Here is an 18,661-nt window from a genome sequence, read left to right as displayed (position 1 = left end):
ACAATAAAAGGCAATTTATAAAGTCTCAAACCTCGCAATAAAATGAGATTTTTACTATCTAGTACATAGAGCGTATCAAACCTTATAAAGTCTCAAACCTGGCAATAAAAGGCAATTTTTACTATCTATTATAAAGAGCGTATCTTTTATGAGAACATATATGATTTTTTGCTTCCAATTTAAGATCATTTATCCACGAGGGATAGGACCAGCAATCGAGCTGTACAGCTCATCACGGTGAACAGCTGTTGTGCCCCTGCTAAAGAAATACATGTATTTTCTTAAGTTATTTTTCTGGGCTGGGTAATGTTGCCTCACCCTCAAGCAACGAGCACGGATCATGGTGGGCCGCGAACATCCGACCTTTCGATTGAGAGGCGGAGACGTAACCACTTCACCACTGCTCCCCTAAAACTGATAGATATTTTTTCAGCCTTCTGGACTTGCTGGCAATGCGCAAGGACCCAGAGGGGATGACTGGGATGATTCTGCTGGAGGGTCAGGCTCTACCGAAGGACTTCAAACTCATCTCCTGTTATGTGGTTCAAGATGACGTCGTGTTGGGCACCCTCACAGTCAAAGAGAACCTTACATTCAGCGCCAAGCTACGACTAAGGTGGAACTCGATTTAATTTCCAACTGATTTAGTAAAAAGATAAGCAATTATATTTTCAAAAGAATTCTCTGATAAGAAGTGGACAACAATAGTAGAAAAATAGAAAAATTGTTGGTAAAATTTGATTAATCTACGGAAAATTTTTTATACCTGGTAAACATGCGGCCCTTTAGATTTAGAGGGCTACAATAAAATCGTCAACAGGAAACTGAAGAAAATTGACCACCTATTTGAAAATCAACTCTTATTTTGTTTAGAGGCCAGCAGCGTCTGGAAATTGAGGAAAGAGTGGAGCAAGTACTGCTTGACTTAGCACTGGACAAATGCGCCGACACTCTGGTATGAGCGAAGAAGTATATAAAAAAGTTAATTGAACAAGAATAATTTATTGCTGCGCTAGTAGTGAGGTCAAATATCATTGTGGACTGATATCATTTTACATTTTCACAAATATCAAGTGTGAAAAACAAAATTACTTTTTTAAATTTTCAAATTTGTATTTTTTCGAAGGAAAAGAGGCGAAGGAAAACGCGCAGAACGTAAAAGAGCTGTTGTTCAGTATTCTGTAGTTTTTAAGCCTGAATTACACCGCTGAGGGTGACTTAATATGATAACATACTCGAAACCAGTGCGGATTTCGGGTACGCAGACGTCTACCCTTTATGTAAATTCTAGTGTGGCTGACGCTTACCTTTTGCCCAGCTAAAGGGCTCATTCCATCTATTTTTGATCGAAGGATTGAGCCTAAACATGTTTAAAAATGTATTTGGTGCCAACATAGCTATCTTTGTGTGGGGAAGCAGGGCTCGCCAAAAGAGCTCATTTTTTGATCAAAAATATCATTATGAGGCCAAATAGTGCACTGGAGAGGCGTACAGTTTTGTGTCTCTATGTTCCTGGATTCCATAGACAAATCTTTAAACATATTCCAAAGTGCAAGTGGGTTCCACTTAAATAAATTCCGTGGACTCCGCATACAAATACCTGCAACGTAAAATTTGTCGGCTTATTAGTTGTGTCGCGGATTCCACAACAAGTGAATATAGCTAGCTGTTCTGGATTCCGCAGCTGCAAGTGGATTCCACAAAATGTAACTGGAATCTGCAAGTGCAAGTGGAAAATGCACTTGCAGATTTTAAATTTGTATGCGGAATCCAGAAAGAATTTCTAGTGGTTAGCGCGCGCCGAAAAAACGCGTTTTTTTTGTCAAAACGTTTCAAGAAGTGTCTATAAACCCCTTTTTTGGCTTACTTTTGCCTATAAAATTTTGCCTCCGGCGCAGAACGTTTGGGCAAAACAGGGTCTTTTTAGTGCTTTGGTAGAGCTCGGAAAATCAATTTGCTCGACTTAAAAAAAGGTCGACAAAATTTCACTTTTTTTTTTCGAAAAACTGCCATCCACTAAAAAAATAGTTGGTACTATACAAGATAGAGCTGGATTTCTTATCTATAGTAATCAAAAACTTAAAAGCAAAGACTTAATCATTTTCAGCGGAATCAATGATCAAATCTCAAAGCATTGGTTAACTATATCGGTGGATGACAGCTTTTAGTTTTTTTGGAAACACAACACCGAATAAAATCAATATTCGAAGTCATTGGGTTGAGAGTGTTTGGAAAGACAACGCACAGCATATCACCGAATTAAGTCAGTATTTGGGATTGCATCAATTCGAAATTCTGGTTTCGGAAACACATTGCCGAATAAATACAACACCGAATAAATTGTGTTTTGGAAACATAACGCACAGCATATCACCAAGTTAGGCCAGTTTTTGGGATTGCATCAATCCCAAATACTGGCGAGTAATTGGAAGTCCATTAATCCCAACTTTTAAATTTTGAATGCGGAATCCGCAAATGTAAGCGGATTCCTCAAACTATAAGTGGATTCCGATTTTTTTCTATGACTGAACTTGCATTTGAACAATTAAAAGATAGAGCTGGATTTCTTATTTATAGTAATCAAAAACTTAAAAGCAAAGCCTTAATCATTTTCAGCGGAATCAATGATCAAATCTCAAAGCATTGGTTAACTATATCGGTGGATGACAGCTTTTAGTTTTTTGGAAACACAACACCGAATAAAATCAATATTCGAAGTCATTGGGTTGAGAGTGTTTGGAAAGACAACGCACAGCATATCGCCGAATTAAGTCAGTATTTGGGATTGCATCAATTCGAAATTCTGGTTTCGGAAACACAACGTCGAATAAATACAACACCGAATAAATTGTGTTTTGGAAACATAACGCACAGCATATCGCCAAGTTAGGCCAGTATTTTGGATTGCATCAATCCCGAATACTGGCGAGTAATTGGGAGTCCATTAATCCCAACTACTGATATAGTAGTTTCCGATTCTAGTAAATTCAAGAGGGCAGTACTTGAGATGAGTCGAAAGTGAAATCAAATCTTGAGGGCAGTTTTTTTTGTTTGAAAATATGGTTCTACATCTTTCTTATTAATTGATTAAACAAAAGATATAAATTTAAACGCCCTATTACAGATATATTTATGGGTAAATGGAATCCGCAAAAAAACCGAAGTCCGCCTTCAATGCCAATATAACTAACTATGAGGGGCGAGCGCGTGCCGAAAACACGCAATTTTAGGTCAAAATTTTCAAAAAAAGCTTAAAAACTCTGCCGACCCATAGGTCCCTCTTTGTACTATTTTCAAACATCTATTCTTGGTGACGTACTCTACAATTTTTTTAAAGGCGCCTCCAGCGCCTTATTTGAGCGGGGGGGGAGGGGTTAGCGCGCGCCGAAAAAACGCGTTTTTTTTGTCAAAACGTTTCAAGAAGTGTCTATAAACCCCTTTTTTGGCTTATTTTTGCCTAGTAATTTTTGCCTCCGGCGCAGAAAGTTTGGGCAAAACAGGGTCTTTTTAGTGCTTTGGTAGAGCTCGGAAAATCAATTTGCTCGACTTAAAAAAAGGTCGACAAAACTTTCACTTTTTTTTTCGAAAAACCGCCCTCCACTAGAAAAATAGTACGCCACTGCCCACCCTGGTGACATCATTTTAACGGAGTTCTGTTTATTCTATGTTATTCTAGCTATGCTGGCAGGGGCGGATTTAGGGGGGGGGGGTGGGCCTGCTGACCCAAAAGGTCCCCCAATTGTACTGTTTTCAGATATACATTTTTGGCTGACGGACCTTAAAATTTTTCTAAAGGCGCCTGGGGCGCCAATATATACTAATTTTGAGGGGGGGGGGGGGGGGGGGACGCGCCAAAGAAACACAATTTTTTGGTCAATGTTTTCCAAAAAGTGCCTAAAAACGCCTTTGTTGGCCTGTTATTTGAAAAATTTGCCTGCGGTGCAGAAAATTTGGCCAAAACAGGGTCTTTTTAGTTTTTTGGGAGAGCTCAGAATATCAATTTGATCGACCTAAAAAAAGGTCGACAAAATTTTCGAAATTTTTTGAAAATCCGACCCCCCCTTGAGAAAATCCTAGATCAGCCCCTGTTTTATTATTATTATCATTATTATGATTATTATTGTTAAAAAGAATTCCACGGGAGAGTCCGTGAGGGTTCATCGACCCTCTGAGATGATTTTCAGGTTGGTAAGTTTCTTATTAAATTTCTGCAGTTGTACTATTAAAATTTTGAAGTTGTACTGGCATATGCTGGCATACTTGATCAAAGTAGGGCATACTTGATAAAAAAATATTACTGAAATTAGGCAAAGTGAGCCTTGTGTCATAGGTGGGCACTGACCTGATAAAGGGCGTGTCTGGAGGCGAGCGGAAAAGATGCAACATTGGAGTGGAGCTGCTCACTCAGCCGACTGTGCTGTTCCTGGACGAACCAACGACTGGGCTGGACTCCACGACCGCATTCAACGTCATGAACCATCTCAAAACGTAATTTCAAAAACTTTGCAAACATAAAGTGTTCAGGCTTTTGCAGTGACAGACATGCAAATCTTAGCCATACGGTTACTATACAAGTGGCCCAGAATGTTCCGACAACTTTAACTCGAGAATGCACAGAATGTTTTAATTTTTTTTTCTGAATTATTGATCAATTTGATTAACTGAATATACAATAACTGCAGGTTTGCAGTATTTATAGCTAAAATAACTTCTACTATAAAAATTTTTAGCTCATTCTTCAACGAGAGAAGTTTTTTTGCATGATTTTTCTGCTCAAACTATTTCCGACAATACTTGACCTATGTTAAGACTGTGTTCGACCTAATTATTAGATTAAGCTCGAATATGAACTAATACGTAATGCGACAACTCGCGATAAAAGACACCTCGCAATAAAAGACAACTCGCATTAGAAGGGAACTCGCAGTATACTCACCGCCGCAGTCGCGCCACTGTGTTGCGAGCTTGCCATCAGAGGGTAGGACTTTATGCGAAATTTAGAGCGAAATTTAGAACCGGCGACCTTAAACCGAGAATATAAAGTTTCCAATTACCTAATATGATAAAAATGACAAAAAAAGAGCGGCGATAAACGGCGTTAACCCTCTACACTCTTGTTGGAAGCTCGCTAGGGTTTTGCGCGCGCGACGGTGAGTGCATTGCGAGTATTTTCAATGCGAGTAGTCGTATTACCGTAACAAATATATTTTTTTCAATTTCGCATTGATTCGTTTTACAAAACTGCGCTAAAATTTTGATTCTAAAAAAGCTCCTGAAGAAGTTTTGCTGAAATTTCCTTTTTCTTGCTATATGAGCCCTTAGTTCTCAAAATCTTGAAAGGGCCTCTTTACAACTTCGGCGATTAACACACTTCGGTTGAATGCTCCTGCATGCTGCGCTTTGACGGTCGTTCTTTATTCGAGCTGACTTTTTCGCTCAATTTTAAATTTAAACTCGAATAACTTTTTCTCCAAAAATTAGATTTATGGCTAGTGCTTGATTTATGTTACTAATTTGCTGACGTTCTGACTGAGCTTGATCTATTTTTTGGCTTTTTTGAGCACCATTGAAAATGTTTTGATTGTACTCGACCAAAATTGGAGACCGAAAATGTGTCGAGTTTGTGCTCGACTTAAAACTGTTTCTCGGCCGCGGATTTCTCATCGCAAATTTGCACATGCTCGATTTTTAAAGTCGAAACATAAGTCGAACTCCTCGTCCCGGGAATTAACATAAATAGGTAGCCTTTATAAAAAAAAACCCTAGCTACATCATGAAATTGTTTTTATATGAATAGCATACGAGCGGTGCGTTAATGCAAGGGGTCACAGAGTCCTATCTTAAATAGCATATCTTAGAAAGAGTCTTTCAACAGTAGCCATGGTGATATTGTGCATTGTATCTGTGTGTAGACTGGCATCGCATGGACGCACAGTGATCTTCTCCATCCACCAGCCGAGATACTCCATCTTCAAACTGTTCGACAAACTGCACCTCATCTCCAAGGGACACACTGCATACCACGGACCAGCAGACACAGCCCTCGACTTCTTCGCATCGTGTGGTAAAGCCTCTCAAAACGGATCTTGATCAAATCCCCCTTTCTATAGTACATAGCTGAGCTTTTTATTTGAAAAAAAAAAGTTTGAAAAAATTATTTTGACAAAATTGTGTCAAAATAGGGTCTTTACCGTGAGTTGAGAGAACTCGGAAAATGAATTGGGTTGACCTAAACGAAATCTGCCCTCAAGAAAATCCCAGCCCCTGGTTACTGTTCTTGTTAAACTTATAACTATTTGTGCTCGTGCTCGTTGCTTGAGGGTGAAGCAACATTACCCAGCTCAGAAAAATAACCAAAAAACAAATTGCATGTATTTCTTAAACAGGGGCACAACAGCGGTTCGCCGTGATGAGCTGTACAGCTCTTGTGTTGGTCCTTTCCCCCGTGGATAAATGATCTTAAGTGTAACTGTGTATTATGGGTGATAGGGTTCCCGTGTGACAGCTTCAACAACCCCCCTGACTTCTTCCTGGATGTGTTGATGGAGTGTGAGGGGGAGGGACCACTGCAGACTCTGAACAAGAGTGGCTGGGTCAAGTCCACCACTGAGAGACGACATAGCATGAGGAGGACGAGCAAGAGCTACTCCATTCGATCTGGTTCGCACATTTTTTGTTTTAAATATACACCCCCTCCAAATCACAAACCCCCTCCAATTACTTAATATCGTTAAATGAAGCCAGCTGTGAAAGTTATTGTGCAGTTAGAAAAATATACCGGAAATAGTTTATAAAAACTACAATCAATAAGGTAGAACAAACTTTTGGCAAACATTAAGCAAGAATCCTTTAAATTAAATGGTGCAACTGTATTAGATTGCGCCAAAACGCCTTTAGACAACTGTTAGCGTCGTTCGGCCGAAAATAGAAATCGTAAAATAGTAAAACAAGGACCTTTTAAATGGTCCTTTTAAATGGTAAAGGTCAAAGCCCTTAGGTTAGGGTCGTCTCCCCCTTCACCTAAATCTGCCCCAGCTGAAGTAGCTAAAACCAAAAGAGCTTGAGTTTGGTTTCGCTTTCACGCAAAACTAAAAGCTCGGGTTATTGAAATTTGGAGGTAAGTTTATTGTTCCGACCACTTCACGACGTGAAGGGAAGGAACTATGGCGTAGGGTGTGTTCAATATTGCCGGGTGTTCAATTTGTTGCATCATGTTGAAACCCTTTGATTTGGATTTCAAAACCTGTAACGTGATTTCAAAACTTGAGACGGGCCCAGCTAAAACTGGAGGTACCAGTTTGATGTTTTTGAATTTGTTTTATTGATGCCGGATGAAATTAGTAATTTCAAAATTTCAAGTATTGAGCATTGCCCAAAACCATAGTTGTTTCTCTATTAAAATAAGTGAGAAGTTGGAATCTTCCCAAATGACATAACATTTAGCTCAGAAAAAAATAAGGCGTAACTACTTCTGCGGGAAAAATTCTCGCAACCTGTTATTTCGATTGAACCCTTCACCGCAGATTTGATAGAGTAGTTTCTCAGAAAAGTCAAAAACTTTGTTTCTGCAAACTGAAGGCCTGGTTAGCCTAAGCAGGGAATATGCCCACAACCGTGCTTCTCGATTGAACATTAAACTTAAGAATTGGAAAAGTAGTTTTAGAAAAAAAAATCTAAAATTTTGTAAATAACGGTCAATAAATCCAAAACGTATATAACCAAGAGTTTTTTTTGCTTTTGTGTACACAATTTTGGGCATTGAACGCAAACACTCAGATTTTGGAGCGTAATTTTCGAGCACAGTCAATTAGTTTCAAACAAAAGTAATAAATCAAAAAATGAATTATGTAGAAAATTGGTGGCAGTCGATTATGCAGGGGAGTTTCACAGAACCTGTTGTTTCGATTGAAACAAAATATTAGATTTGGGATGGTAGTTTTCGGGAAACTTCAAAAACTCATAAAACATTTTAAAAAATTTAAAGATTTGACATTTCCGAGGGAAAACTCTTTTAGTATAAAAGTTTGGGCGTAGGCGCATATACAAAGGAACTTCCCAGAACCAATTTTCTGGATTGAACACAAAAGTAGATTTGGGAGGGTAGTTTCTGCGATATGGGTCAAATGTTCCCGCACAGACTTTTCCAAAAGTTGTAGACAATCGGAAAAGGTGATATAAGACTGGGGGATCATGCAAGCACACAGGATAGTGATTTTTATATCGATGCTTCTTTTTGAAATCGATAGGGTAGTTTTTGAAAAACATTTTTAAAGCGTCTATAAATATAAATTAGAAAAAACCCAACCCCATACATTTTTACAACACTTGTTTTTATCAAACATGAATTCTAGGCAAATAAGCCAAGTAGGTATTTGAAATTTATTTTGGCAACAGAAAAAAAAACATACGAAGCGGAAACAAAGCCGACAACATTTTAGCAGGCACCAGTTGGGCCGAAAGAAGAAATTGATTTTAAAAAACGCTTAAAAGTTTCAAGTTCACCTTGAAACTACAAGCATCAACACTTGCAACTACCTTGACACTCCCTTACAGAACAAAAAAAATACCTTCATGTGGAACCAAATCGCCAATCTTGAACAGGCATCGATTTTTTACGGGAACAAAATTTTCCATTCCACGCATACTTAAAATCAAGGTCCTGTCGGGACTCAAACCTCAGACATCAGGATGCAGAAGTAACCGCGTTACCCACAGGCCTTGTGGGAAGGAAGCTGGAGTTTGTTAGGGTTAAACAAAAAAGCAATTTCAGTTTATTGTAAAATGTCTAGTTCCCGATTACAAGACACTTGCTCTCGCAAGTGTAAAAATTTGTCTCTGAGTCGAGAAAAACTGGTCGGTCCTTTTCCGGTTTTTGGGAGTAGTGGTGAAATAGTTACGTATCCACCTCTCAATTGAGGCCCATCATGATCCGTGCTCGTTGTTTGAAGGCGAGTCAACATTACCCCGCCCAAAAAATAGCCAAACACAATTGCATGTAGAAGTTAACCAGGGGCACATTAGTGGTTCACCCTATAGTAAATAGCCGAACAGCTCGTATTTTTTTGTGCGTTTATAAATTGTCTTCACTAAAGTTTCAGGTCAAATTTCACGAAATTTGGTGACACTGGTAGCTCAATTTTATTTACATTCAATTTACTTTTACTCCAATTTTGTATTTGTTTTTGCTATATTTATCTGTTCTTTTGTTGTTTTTTTTACCTTATTTACAAGCCTTACTAAAAATAGCCATACCTATTTGATAGCCCCTACTATAATGAAATCAAGAAAGTTATATTTGCAATGATTTTTTAAAATTTAAATGTGGTAATCGGAAGATTCTGTGCTCACGCTGTTTTCCTTGTTCACTCTTAGTTACATCTGCAGACAAACTTCTCAGCTTTTTTTTTACTGAATTTCATAATAACTTCGCGTTTGACTTTGTTAATTGGTGGCTCGTTTTTTTATTTAGGTCTACTCGGTCTTTTAATAGCTTAAAACACCTGAAGCTCTTATAAATTTTCAATTTTTTTGAAAATTTTACTTAAACCAAGTGCTACTACCGAGCGGACAGTGCAGTTATGTTTACTTTAAGTTTGATTGCAATATCCCAACAGCATGAATGATAATAAGTTCCTACCCGCACTGACTAAAATTGGATTGCAATCGATTTTATGCAGATTTTGTAGCAGAGGTTTGATTCTATTTATTTTAATACTAAAATATAGCTCAAAATAATTTTTTTAAATTTAGCTTAAAAATCGAATTAAATCCTTTTTGTCAAAGTTTTGGCTTCAATTTTCTACAGATTTGAGTAACAAAAAAAATCAAATAAAATCGATTTAAATCGAATTTTAAATATTTTTTGTATACTTGTTCTATTTAAATTACGTTTCTATTTTCTAGATCTTCAAACAATATAAAAAATATTGGAAATAAAAGTTTAGTGAGTTAAAAAAAATAGAAAATTTTAATTTTAATAAGCTTTTAATTGATTTTCGTTTTGATGTTTGGCCTGAAAATACGCTATGAAGATAACACTTATCTACGTTTTCTGCACTTAAAATGATTTTTTCTTATTTGATACTTTTCATTTCATGGTATTTGTCTAACAACATTGAGCCTAGAACGTTGATAACGAAAAATACATTTCAAAAAATTAAATAGTTGTTCTTCCCATAACTGTGGGAACCCTTCGTTTTTGCACAATTTAAACGTAATTTCTCAAACGCAAAATTTTGCGGAAAGAAACTCTCCTCGACTGACTCTTACTTTCTGTAACTCTCCTTGAGATTTTTTTCGAGTATAAAAAATTACTCAAGTTTTGAAACAAAGTGAGATATGGATAATATTCAATATCTTGCAAAAACGCATTTAAATTGATTATTAATTTTTATCTCAAGTTTGTCAGTGCAGTTATGAATGCGGTAAGATATTCGTCAAATATGCGTTCCTATTTTCCCAAAAGTAAAATTTTTTCATTAGAAAACTCTGCTTACCTTGCCCCACAAAAATTGAGAGGTAAAAAAAACGACATGTTGTTGACAATTTTTGCTGATTGAAGTATTTGCTTTCAATTTTGAGTCCCAAATAATAACTTCTGATTATGAAACTCTATTTATCTTGGCCAAAAATTTGAGTATGAAGTATTTTAAGAGTTCAACGCTAAAACAAAGCGACTGAAATTGAACAATTTGATCAGAATTTTAGTGGTCAAAAATGACATGATACCCATTTCACGAAACTGAATTAAAAATTTGCTCTTGGAAACTATTTTTTTGTCAACTGATTTTTTTCTTTTTTTTCAAACAGATTTAGGCTCAAAACAGATTTTAACTCTCCCAGGCCGAGGCCGGGGATTTTTGAGGCGATCATTGTGCTTAAAACAAGTTTGATTGCCACCATCATGTCTGAAAACGGATGTGCTGCTACCATCGCGACTCAAAGTGAGTATAATAGTACTCTGCTATTTAGTGCGACTTATTTTTTATGTTTGCTCAAATTATTAGCTACTTTGCGCAATTTACTACGCAATTAAGCCTCGAATAACTTAAAAACCAAAACTAAATCACTGTTGCTTTTCAAGTTGAATTGTGTGGCAAAGTTTTACCAGATCAAAAACATGAACATTTCTTGAAATTTGATTTTATTAAAACTTATTAAAAAAAAGTGTTATTTTTAAAACTTAATTTAAAAAAAGATAGCAAAATATTACGCTTATAATTTGTGGATTCCGCTTTCACTTTGCGGATTCATTTTACAGTTGAGGATGCCACGACAACTTGAATTTACTAAACCCATATTTTATTATGTTTTTGTGGATTTCAAAAATTGTTTTGGATTCTGCAAAATTGTCCGTGAAATCCAAAACAACAAAGAAGATCAATGAAAAATAGCTTTGGAATCCGCAACAAATGTTTATAAGTCTATTGCGGAATCTGCTGAAAACTCATTAAATACACAGTTTGGCCTTGTAATGCCTATATAACACTACTAGGTCTCAAATATGTCTGTAATAACAAGTGAAAAGATAATTAAGGCTTCTAATGTGAAATTTTAAGACAAAGTTTGACCACAACAAAGGCAAAAAAACTTCAGGGAAACTTGAGTTTATAGTAGTAAACACTTGTTTTGTAAAAATTTAGATGGCACAATATTGCTTCCGTCTTTGTTTTAAGTTTTTAACAAACGGTGGCCAGTCAATAAGCAGAATGGTCTAAGAGCAAAATGGGTCCAAGAGCAGAAAAACAGAAAAATATCATTATTTATCTGCTAATCTGTGAATTAATTATCAGAAATGTTTATTATACCAAAGCAATGAACATTTTTTGTGCATAATTTGAGTAATTTAATCATGAATTTGAATAAAATATATCACAAAAAACTTAGTGAAATTATTCAATTCATGCATAATTTATTCGTTTTCTTGGTAATTTTTGACGATTCTAATAATTGTTTTATCGATTAGCCCGTATAAACCAATAAAATTCAACTTTTTTCTATTTTTCTACTCTTGGACCCATCCTACACTCGGAATATTCTGCTAATTGCTCCGCCTCCGTAACAAAACATCTAACTTATAACTAATACATGCAATTTTTTCTATTTATTGTATCATTTCTTAGTTTCAAAATTATAATGGGGCCAGTTGAAACTCACAGTCTGCGTTTAACCGTTTAACAAATCTTCTCGGGTGACTGTTGCTCACTGCATCACTCAGATGCAAGGCTTTTCTTGAGTTTTTAATTTTTCAAATTAGAACAACAAAAACTGTGTTTGAAAAAATTTGCGCTATTCATGTTTTATTTTTGTACATTTTAAGTACTGAATTTGCGCGACGCATGATTGCGACTTTGCGCGACCATTTTGAGCTATGTTGCGACTTTGTGCGAACTATGTTGCGACTTCTTTGTGCGACTCAAACATGGCTCAAGTGAAGATTTCGATCGCGTGATGGACATTTCCGCGCACCAATTCGGTTGCGACATAAGTTGCGGACATAAGCCGCGCTACACTTTTTTTCGCTTTCGTATAATTTACACTCCCCCCCTCAACTCCTCCGAAATGCCAATGACTCACAATAATCTCAAATCTGTTTCTGATCAAATTCACTGTCCCTTTGCAGATTTGGACCGGGGTGTTGAGAAGAACTATGACCTACCTGGTGCATTTGGGAAGTCTAAACACCACAAGCGACTGGCTGAGCAGCTGAAGGATGAAAAGGGGTTCTCGAGGAACAACGAAGTCCAGATGAACCTCAACCAGTTCAAGGTCGACTACCCCGCCAACTTTTTCCAGCAGGTAAAATGAGTAAATGAGAAAAAAACCTTGAATAATTTTCTCCTAAAGTTTCTCCGAAATAAATTTCTCCAATTTTTTTTTAAATGAAGAACGCTATATGATTGTTTTTTTCATATCTTTATTTTTTACTATCGATAATATAGTAAACGGTCATTGTATCATTACAGAAAATTGAAAAATCAGGCCTAAATTCTTCTGGTAATGAGTTGTAATGATTTCAGGTGTTTTACATTTGCCAGAGGCTTCTTCGGAACACCAAACGAAGTCCGGGCGCGGTCGTCTCGCAAGTAAGCAAACAGCAAGTAGTTTAATTGAAAACAGAAAATGTGTTTATAGTTTTTAGTAGCTCTCAAGATTCGATATGATTTTTTTTCTCTAATTCCATTCTTTTTGTTATTTAGTGAAAAATTTTATTCAAATGTTATTCCAAGAAGGCTTTGGTAAAAAAATAAATATCATCTTCGTTATAGAATTTTAAAGCATGACCGTATCAAAGAGAAAATAGAGCGGATGATATTTTCAAAATTTCAATCAGTTTTTTGTCGAAAAGTTTTTGCTTTTTAAATTTCGGTGTTTAGAATGCTTTTAAATTTCTTTCGCCGATTTTCAGATTCTGGTGTCGACGTTGTTTGGCCTCATAGGGGGCGTGTTCTTCCTACACACGGGGGGAGACCTGTCCACCCAGAGTGGCTATCAGAACAGACAGGGCGTGGCATTCTTCACTTGTGCCAACTCCCTTTTTGGGGGTGTGGCCGTCATCACCATATTTGTCACTGAGAGATCCCTATTCTTGTAAGACTTTCGTTCACTTGTCGCATTCCGATTATTGTCTTAATGAATATGTTCTCCTACTTCGATGTGTGCCTAGGTTTGAAAAACATTTAGCAAAGCATGAGTTATGAGTTGGCCGGGGTGGCCTTCTCAGAGAGAAATTTCGGACAAGGTACACGTCTGTTTGTCACGCTATCTTAGTTTAGGCCGCAAAGATTCGTGCAACTTTTTAGTCTAATTCCAATCCTAATCTCACTCTTTTATTTCCTACTCTCAAAAGATCTAGTATATACTGATACTTTGCTAGATTGAGGAGAGAAAGAAGCAACTGATGTGTATTCTAATCTGTATTATATTTCCTCTGGCTGAAACTATGAAAAGTTTCAGCTGTACAATTTAGAGTCAGTGTTAGTAATGGATCATGATTGGTTATTTATAAATAATTCATAGTAATAAGTTTCAAGGTGTATAATAAATACTTTAAATACTTGTTTCAAACTGGTTCCACCCATCCAGGGCTTAGGAAATTTTTTGAATCAAAGTTTTTTTTTGTGGAAGATGGATGGATTTTCAAGATTATTTTAGGAGAGTGTAGATTGATTGTGTCAGCGAAGTAAATCCGATAACATTGATTGAGATTGAGAAATTGTTGTGAATCCAAAAAGATCCTGATGAACTTGCAGATGTGTGTTATTGAAGTGTCGATTTCAAAAATGGAGCTAGACCATGTGCATTCTCATTTTTTCGTTCGTATTGATTGAGTAGCGAGATAAAGGGTTGAGTTCTCTGATTGAAGCGCCAAGTGATAAGAAAACGTATGTTTGAGTTTAAACCTCGAGTTGACTACTATTCTTTTTCAATGGATACCTTTGCTGCGATTTCGGCTCCATACTTTATATCCTGTGAGAGTTGTGACTGCAGCAAGAAAAATCAATAGATTTGCTATTCCATAGTCGAAATGGCGTCGATTTTTCATTTCCCGTTTACTGCTCGTTTCTTTTGCTCTAGGAAATCTTACGTTATATATATCTGCACTTTAGTGATTTAGTTTTAGTTATGATTTTAATAGTAAATAGCCTTTTGATTAGTTCGGTTATTTTAAAGAGTTGCTCAAACTAGAGCCAGTCCTAATAAAAGTTGTGTCGTGGTTTTCTTAGCATGTTTTCTAGCGCGGTTGGTGAGGCCGGCTATAGAGCATTCTATAGGACGTTCTTCGAGGCTAGTCGGAGTATTCTCGTGAGTGTCTCTTGAGTAGAGTCTCGTCTTTTTCATAATTTCGTAACCCTGTCTTTCTTTTGTGTCAGGTTTTTTGTCTATTATTCTATGCTTGTGACTTTGAAAAAAAAATAGTTTGTGTTTGATTATTTATTTGATTTTAGGAAAAGATTAAGTAAAAAATTTATCAACAAAGATTTAAGACGAAAGATCCAAATAGAAGCTTTGATTATCTGGCTCAGGTATTTTAAACTTAAGGTTTAAAATTTAAAATTAAGGAGAAGCCTTGATAATTATACAAGTGGAATAAATTTAAAATTTTCAAAACGGTCAGAGATCCAAGAAAAGTCTTGATGATTTTGATTTTGAGAAAGTTAGTTATGAAAATTTTGATCGTTTGTCTTAAAAAATGATGATAATCCTCGAGAATCAAGGAATCTTCGCCAAACTAACAACAATCAATTTTCGATCAATTGTTTTTATTTTTGTGTTTTTGATGAACTTATGAATTTGAAAAATAAGTTTTAGAAAAGTTTACTGCAGATTGTTGTTTTTAAGATAGACAAAGTTTTTTTCGACATTTTAGTATTCAAGTATAGTATAGTATTAAAGTCAAGTATCCTTTTTGTTTAATAATCGAATTATATTGCTTTTTAAATCAAAGTTGAGGCTATATTTAATGCAGATCATATAATATGTATTAAGATTTATTGCATAATTAGATTTCAAATTTTGTCATCCTCATCTGTTTTTTCGCTTTGCAATGCAGGTTTTCGCTTTATCGTGTTTTGTTGTAACCCGGTTTTGTCTTTAGTATTGGCTCGGCTGGATAAGACTTATTGAGACGTGAAAATTTTTATTTTGTTTGCTTTGTTTTGGTTTTTTTTACAGCTAAAATAGTATTAGGTCTGCTAGAGACGCTCTGCTCGCATCAGATGAGTTTGAGTCCGGAAAGGCCTTCTCATGGGTTAACTTTGGATAAAGGTACGCCGCCTGCTCGTCACGCTATCTTATTTTTGGCCGGATGGATTCGTGCAATTTCTCATTTCAATACCAATCCTAGTCTTACTCTTATATTTCCTAGTCTCAATAGATCTAGTGTATACTGGTATTCTTGCGAGGTGAGAGAAAGAAGCAACTGATTTCTAATCTGTATTATGTTTTCTCCTGTTGAAATTATGAATAGTTTCAGCTGTACAATTTAGAGTAAGTGTTAAAAAAAGGATCACGATTGGTTAGTTATATATATTTCATAGCGATAAAAATCAAAACAAGTGATAATTAATTTTAATACTTGTTTTGAACTGGTTCCAATTCGAGGCGACCAATTTACTTGATTATAACGTCATTTCAGAGAACAATTGGAGCTCCGCACTATTGGTGAAACATGAAAAAAGACAATTTAAAAATTGTTTTTTTTTTTATAAACGTGCATTCAGATAAACTAGAAAGTTGATCAAAGAATTCAAAACCAAAATTATCATTATATTAAGAACAAATGATACCACAAAAAAGCGCAAGAAATCATGAAATTTATTGTGCATAACAGCTACTTTGCGGTGTATTTCCTTTAAAAGTATCATTTTCATTATCCACCCACCTCAATAATTTTGCTTTATTCTCATAACAGGTAAAACAATGGTTATATCCTCCCGTACCGAGAATATTCTTTATTTCTGACCTGAAATACTTTGTATCTAATCCTATTTCTGTTCTGAAAGTTTTTTTGAAATACTTTATTTCTCATCCTAATTCTGATCAGAAATTAGCCAAATCTAGGCTATTTCTAGTTAGAAAAAACTCTTCTGGTTGGGCTCGAACCCACGAACTTCTGATTGCTAGACATTTGCTCTATCCACTAGTCTACATCCCTTGAAAAAGTTGAGTAGTTTTAGGAGAATAACAATGTTATAACAAGTGTAAGTTTGCATTGTATTCGCTACTGCTATTGTGTATACTCGAAGCATGTTTATCTCGTTGCGGTTGAGCAAAGAACAGATTTCTGGTTATTTTTTTCCAGAAACTGTTTGTTTCTAAGACTAGGGAATAAAAGATCACGTCTGCACGGAAAATACGAGAAAACTAGGCTAGATAATCTACATAGAATTTCTATCTAGAAAAACAGCTTCTGTTCGGTACGGGCTAGCATCTGAAAAAACTGTAGAAAGAATTTGAAAAAACTGCAGAAAATCCAAAAGACAAGAACTAAAAACTGCATTTCCAAAACAAAATTTAGAAACGATTGAAAAGGTATATTACGCTGAGCTGTTTGTTTGGTGGTATATAAAACTGGCTTAAATGCTCCGCGCATTTTCCACTGGTTTATACTTCGACTGGTTTATTTACTCTCATTTATGTTATGAAACTGATATGGAAATATTGAAAAAACGGTGAGCATCAAAGCCGACAAGCTTAGCCAAAGAAATTTCAATGAAAAAAAAATAATAAAAAACTCTATTATTGAAAAACTATTTAGCGTTCAACCCTCTATCAATAGTATTCAACTAAGAAACTTAGCGCGCAAGAAAATAAAAAATTAAGCCGAGAAAAACTAAACCGAAAGGAACAGAGTCAAGAAGTCGAAAAAGTTCATTTAAATTAATTTACCGCAAATTTATTTGAAAAAGATAATCAAGCAATCCACAGTGTAATTAATTGATAGACTATTGAACAAAACTAATAGGACTCATATGTACAGCTAATATGACGCCACGTGGTGAAATCGGTGAACCAGCGGTCGAAAAAGTCTGGTACTCGATTGCAACACACTTGCTATCGAAAGTGTAAATAGCTTACCATGTCTTACATGTCTTAACTCATTATCGCTATTTTGGTTTTTACCCCTCCCCGACCCCCCCCCCCCCCCCGACCCTGTCATTCGCTTCTGATAACTAATAGCTTATGAAAGGTAAATTCAACAGTTCAGCACATCGAAATTTTTTACTTTCAAAATTTTTATTTTCAAAACAAGACTCGAGTTATGTTCTGTTCTGGGGTAGTGTTGGTGAGTATATTTTTTGTGATGAAGTCTGATTGGTTTAATTTAGACATGAGAGTGCTAATGGGTTCTACCGAATCTCCTCCTACTTCCTGTCCAAGTTCCTCTGTGACGTCATCCCCCTCCGAACCATACCCACAGTCATATTTGCCACACTGCTCTACTGGATGACAGGTAAAACGAACCCCCCTCTCCCCCCCCCCCCCTCAAAACTGTAAAACCCCTACGCTCACCCACCACCACCCATCGCTAAAACAACTGAAAAGTCCCCCTACCCACCAATGTACCTGTAGCAGAAAGCATTCACGCATCATAACTCCGACACACCCAGTACTCTGAGGGACGTTTTGGACCCGTATCAACTGATGGCGTATGTTGTGTTGATTGCATAGGCATGAAGACGGACGTGACAGCCTTCTTCCTCTACATATTGACTGCGTGTCTGGTCGCTCTGGCCGGCTGCTCCGCGGGACTGGCAGTCAGTGCCACCTTCAACGTCATCCCAGTGGCCATCCTGTCCGTCACCACCACATTCGTACTCATGCTGGTACACAACACACTACACATCCCATTTTCTATTTCTAGCCACAATCTGCAGCTGCTTTTTTTCTACGCCCCCCCCCCCCCTCAGGGATTCGACCCCCTGCTGACCGAAAGGGTCCCCCTTTAGTACTTTTTACTTTTTAAGAAATCTATTTTTGGCCTACCGACTCTAAAGTTTTTCTGAAGGCGCTTTTGGTGCCAAAATACACTAACTTTGAACGGGAGCGAGCGCCAAAAAAAACGCGATTTTTTGGTGAACATTTTCCAAAAAGTGCCTAAAAACGCTTTTTTTGGCCTGTTTCTCAAAAATTTGCCTGCGGCGCAGACAAATTGGCC

General features: G+C 36.5%; 1 protein-coding gene across 1 annotated transcript in view; it reads left to right on the top strand.

The window, feature by feature from the left end:
- Positions 1–18,661, top strand: part of LOC134845774 (broad substrate specificity ATP-binding cassette transporter ABCG2-like) — an 81,962-nt gene that overhangs the window by 57,513 nt on the left and 5,788 nt on the right. The window contains exons 5-14 of the mRNA XM_063862851.1: positions 434–616; positions 874–955; positions 4,331–4,488; positions 5,913–6,064; positions 6,490–6,660; positions 12,623–12,798; positions 13,020–13,085; positions 13,409–13,590; positions 17,832–17,956; positions 18,175–18,329. Of these exons, the coding sequence (XP_063718921.1) occupies positions 434–616; positions 874–955; positions 4,331–4,488; positions 5,913–6,064; positions 6,490–6,660; positions 12,623–12,798; positions 13,020–13,085; positions 13,409–13,590; positions 17,832–17,956; positions 18,175–18,329 (1,450 nt within the window). The remainder of the gene's footprint in view (positions 1–433; positions 617–873; positions 956–4,330; positions 4,489–5,912; positions 6,065–6,489; positions 6,661–12,622; positions 12,799–13,019; positions 13,086–13,408; positions 13,591–17,831; positions 17,957–18,174; positions 18,330–18,661) is intronic.

The sequence above is a fragment of the Symsagittifera roscoffensis genome, chromosome 5, assembly GCF_963678635.1.
Source record: "Symsagittifera roscoffensis chromosome 5, txSymRosc1.1, whole genome shotgun sequence".
NCBI lineage: Eukaryota > Metazoa > Xenacoelomorpha > Acoela > Convolutidae > Symsagittifera > Symsagittifera roscoffensis.
The sequence above is the reverse complement of the archived record's forward strand: the minus strand, read 5'-3'. Positions and strand labels throughout refer to the sequence as shown.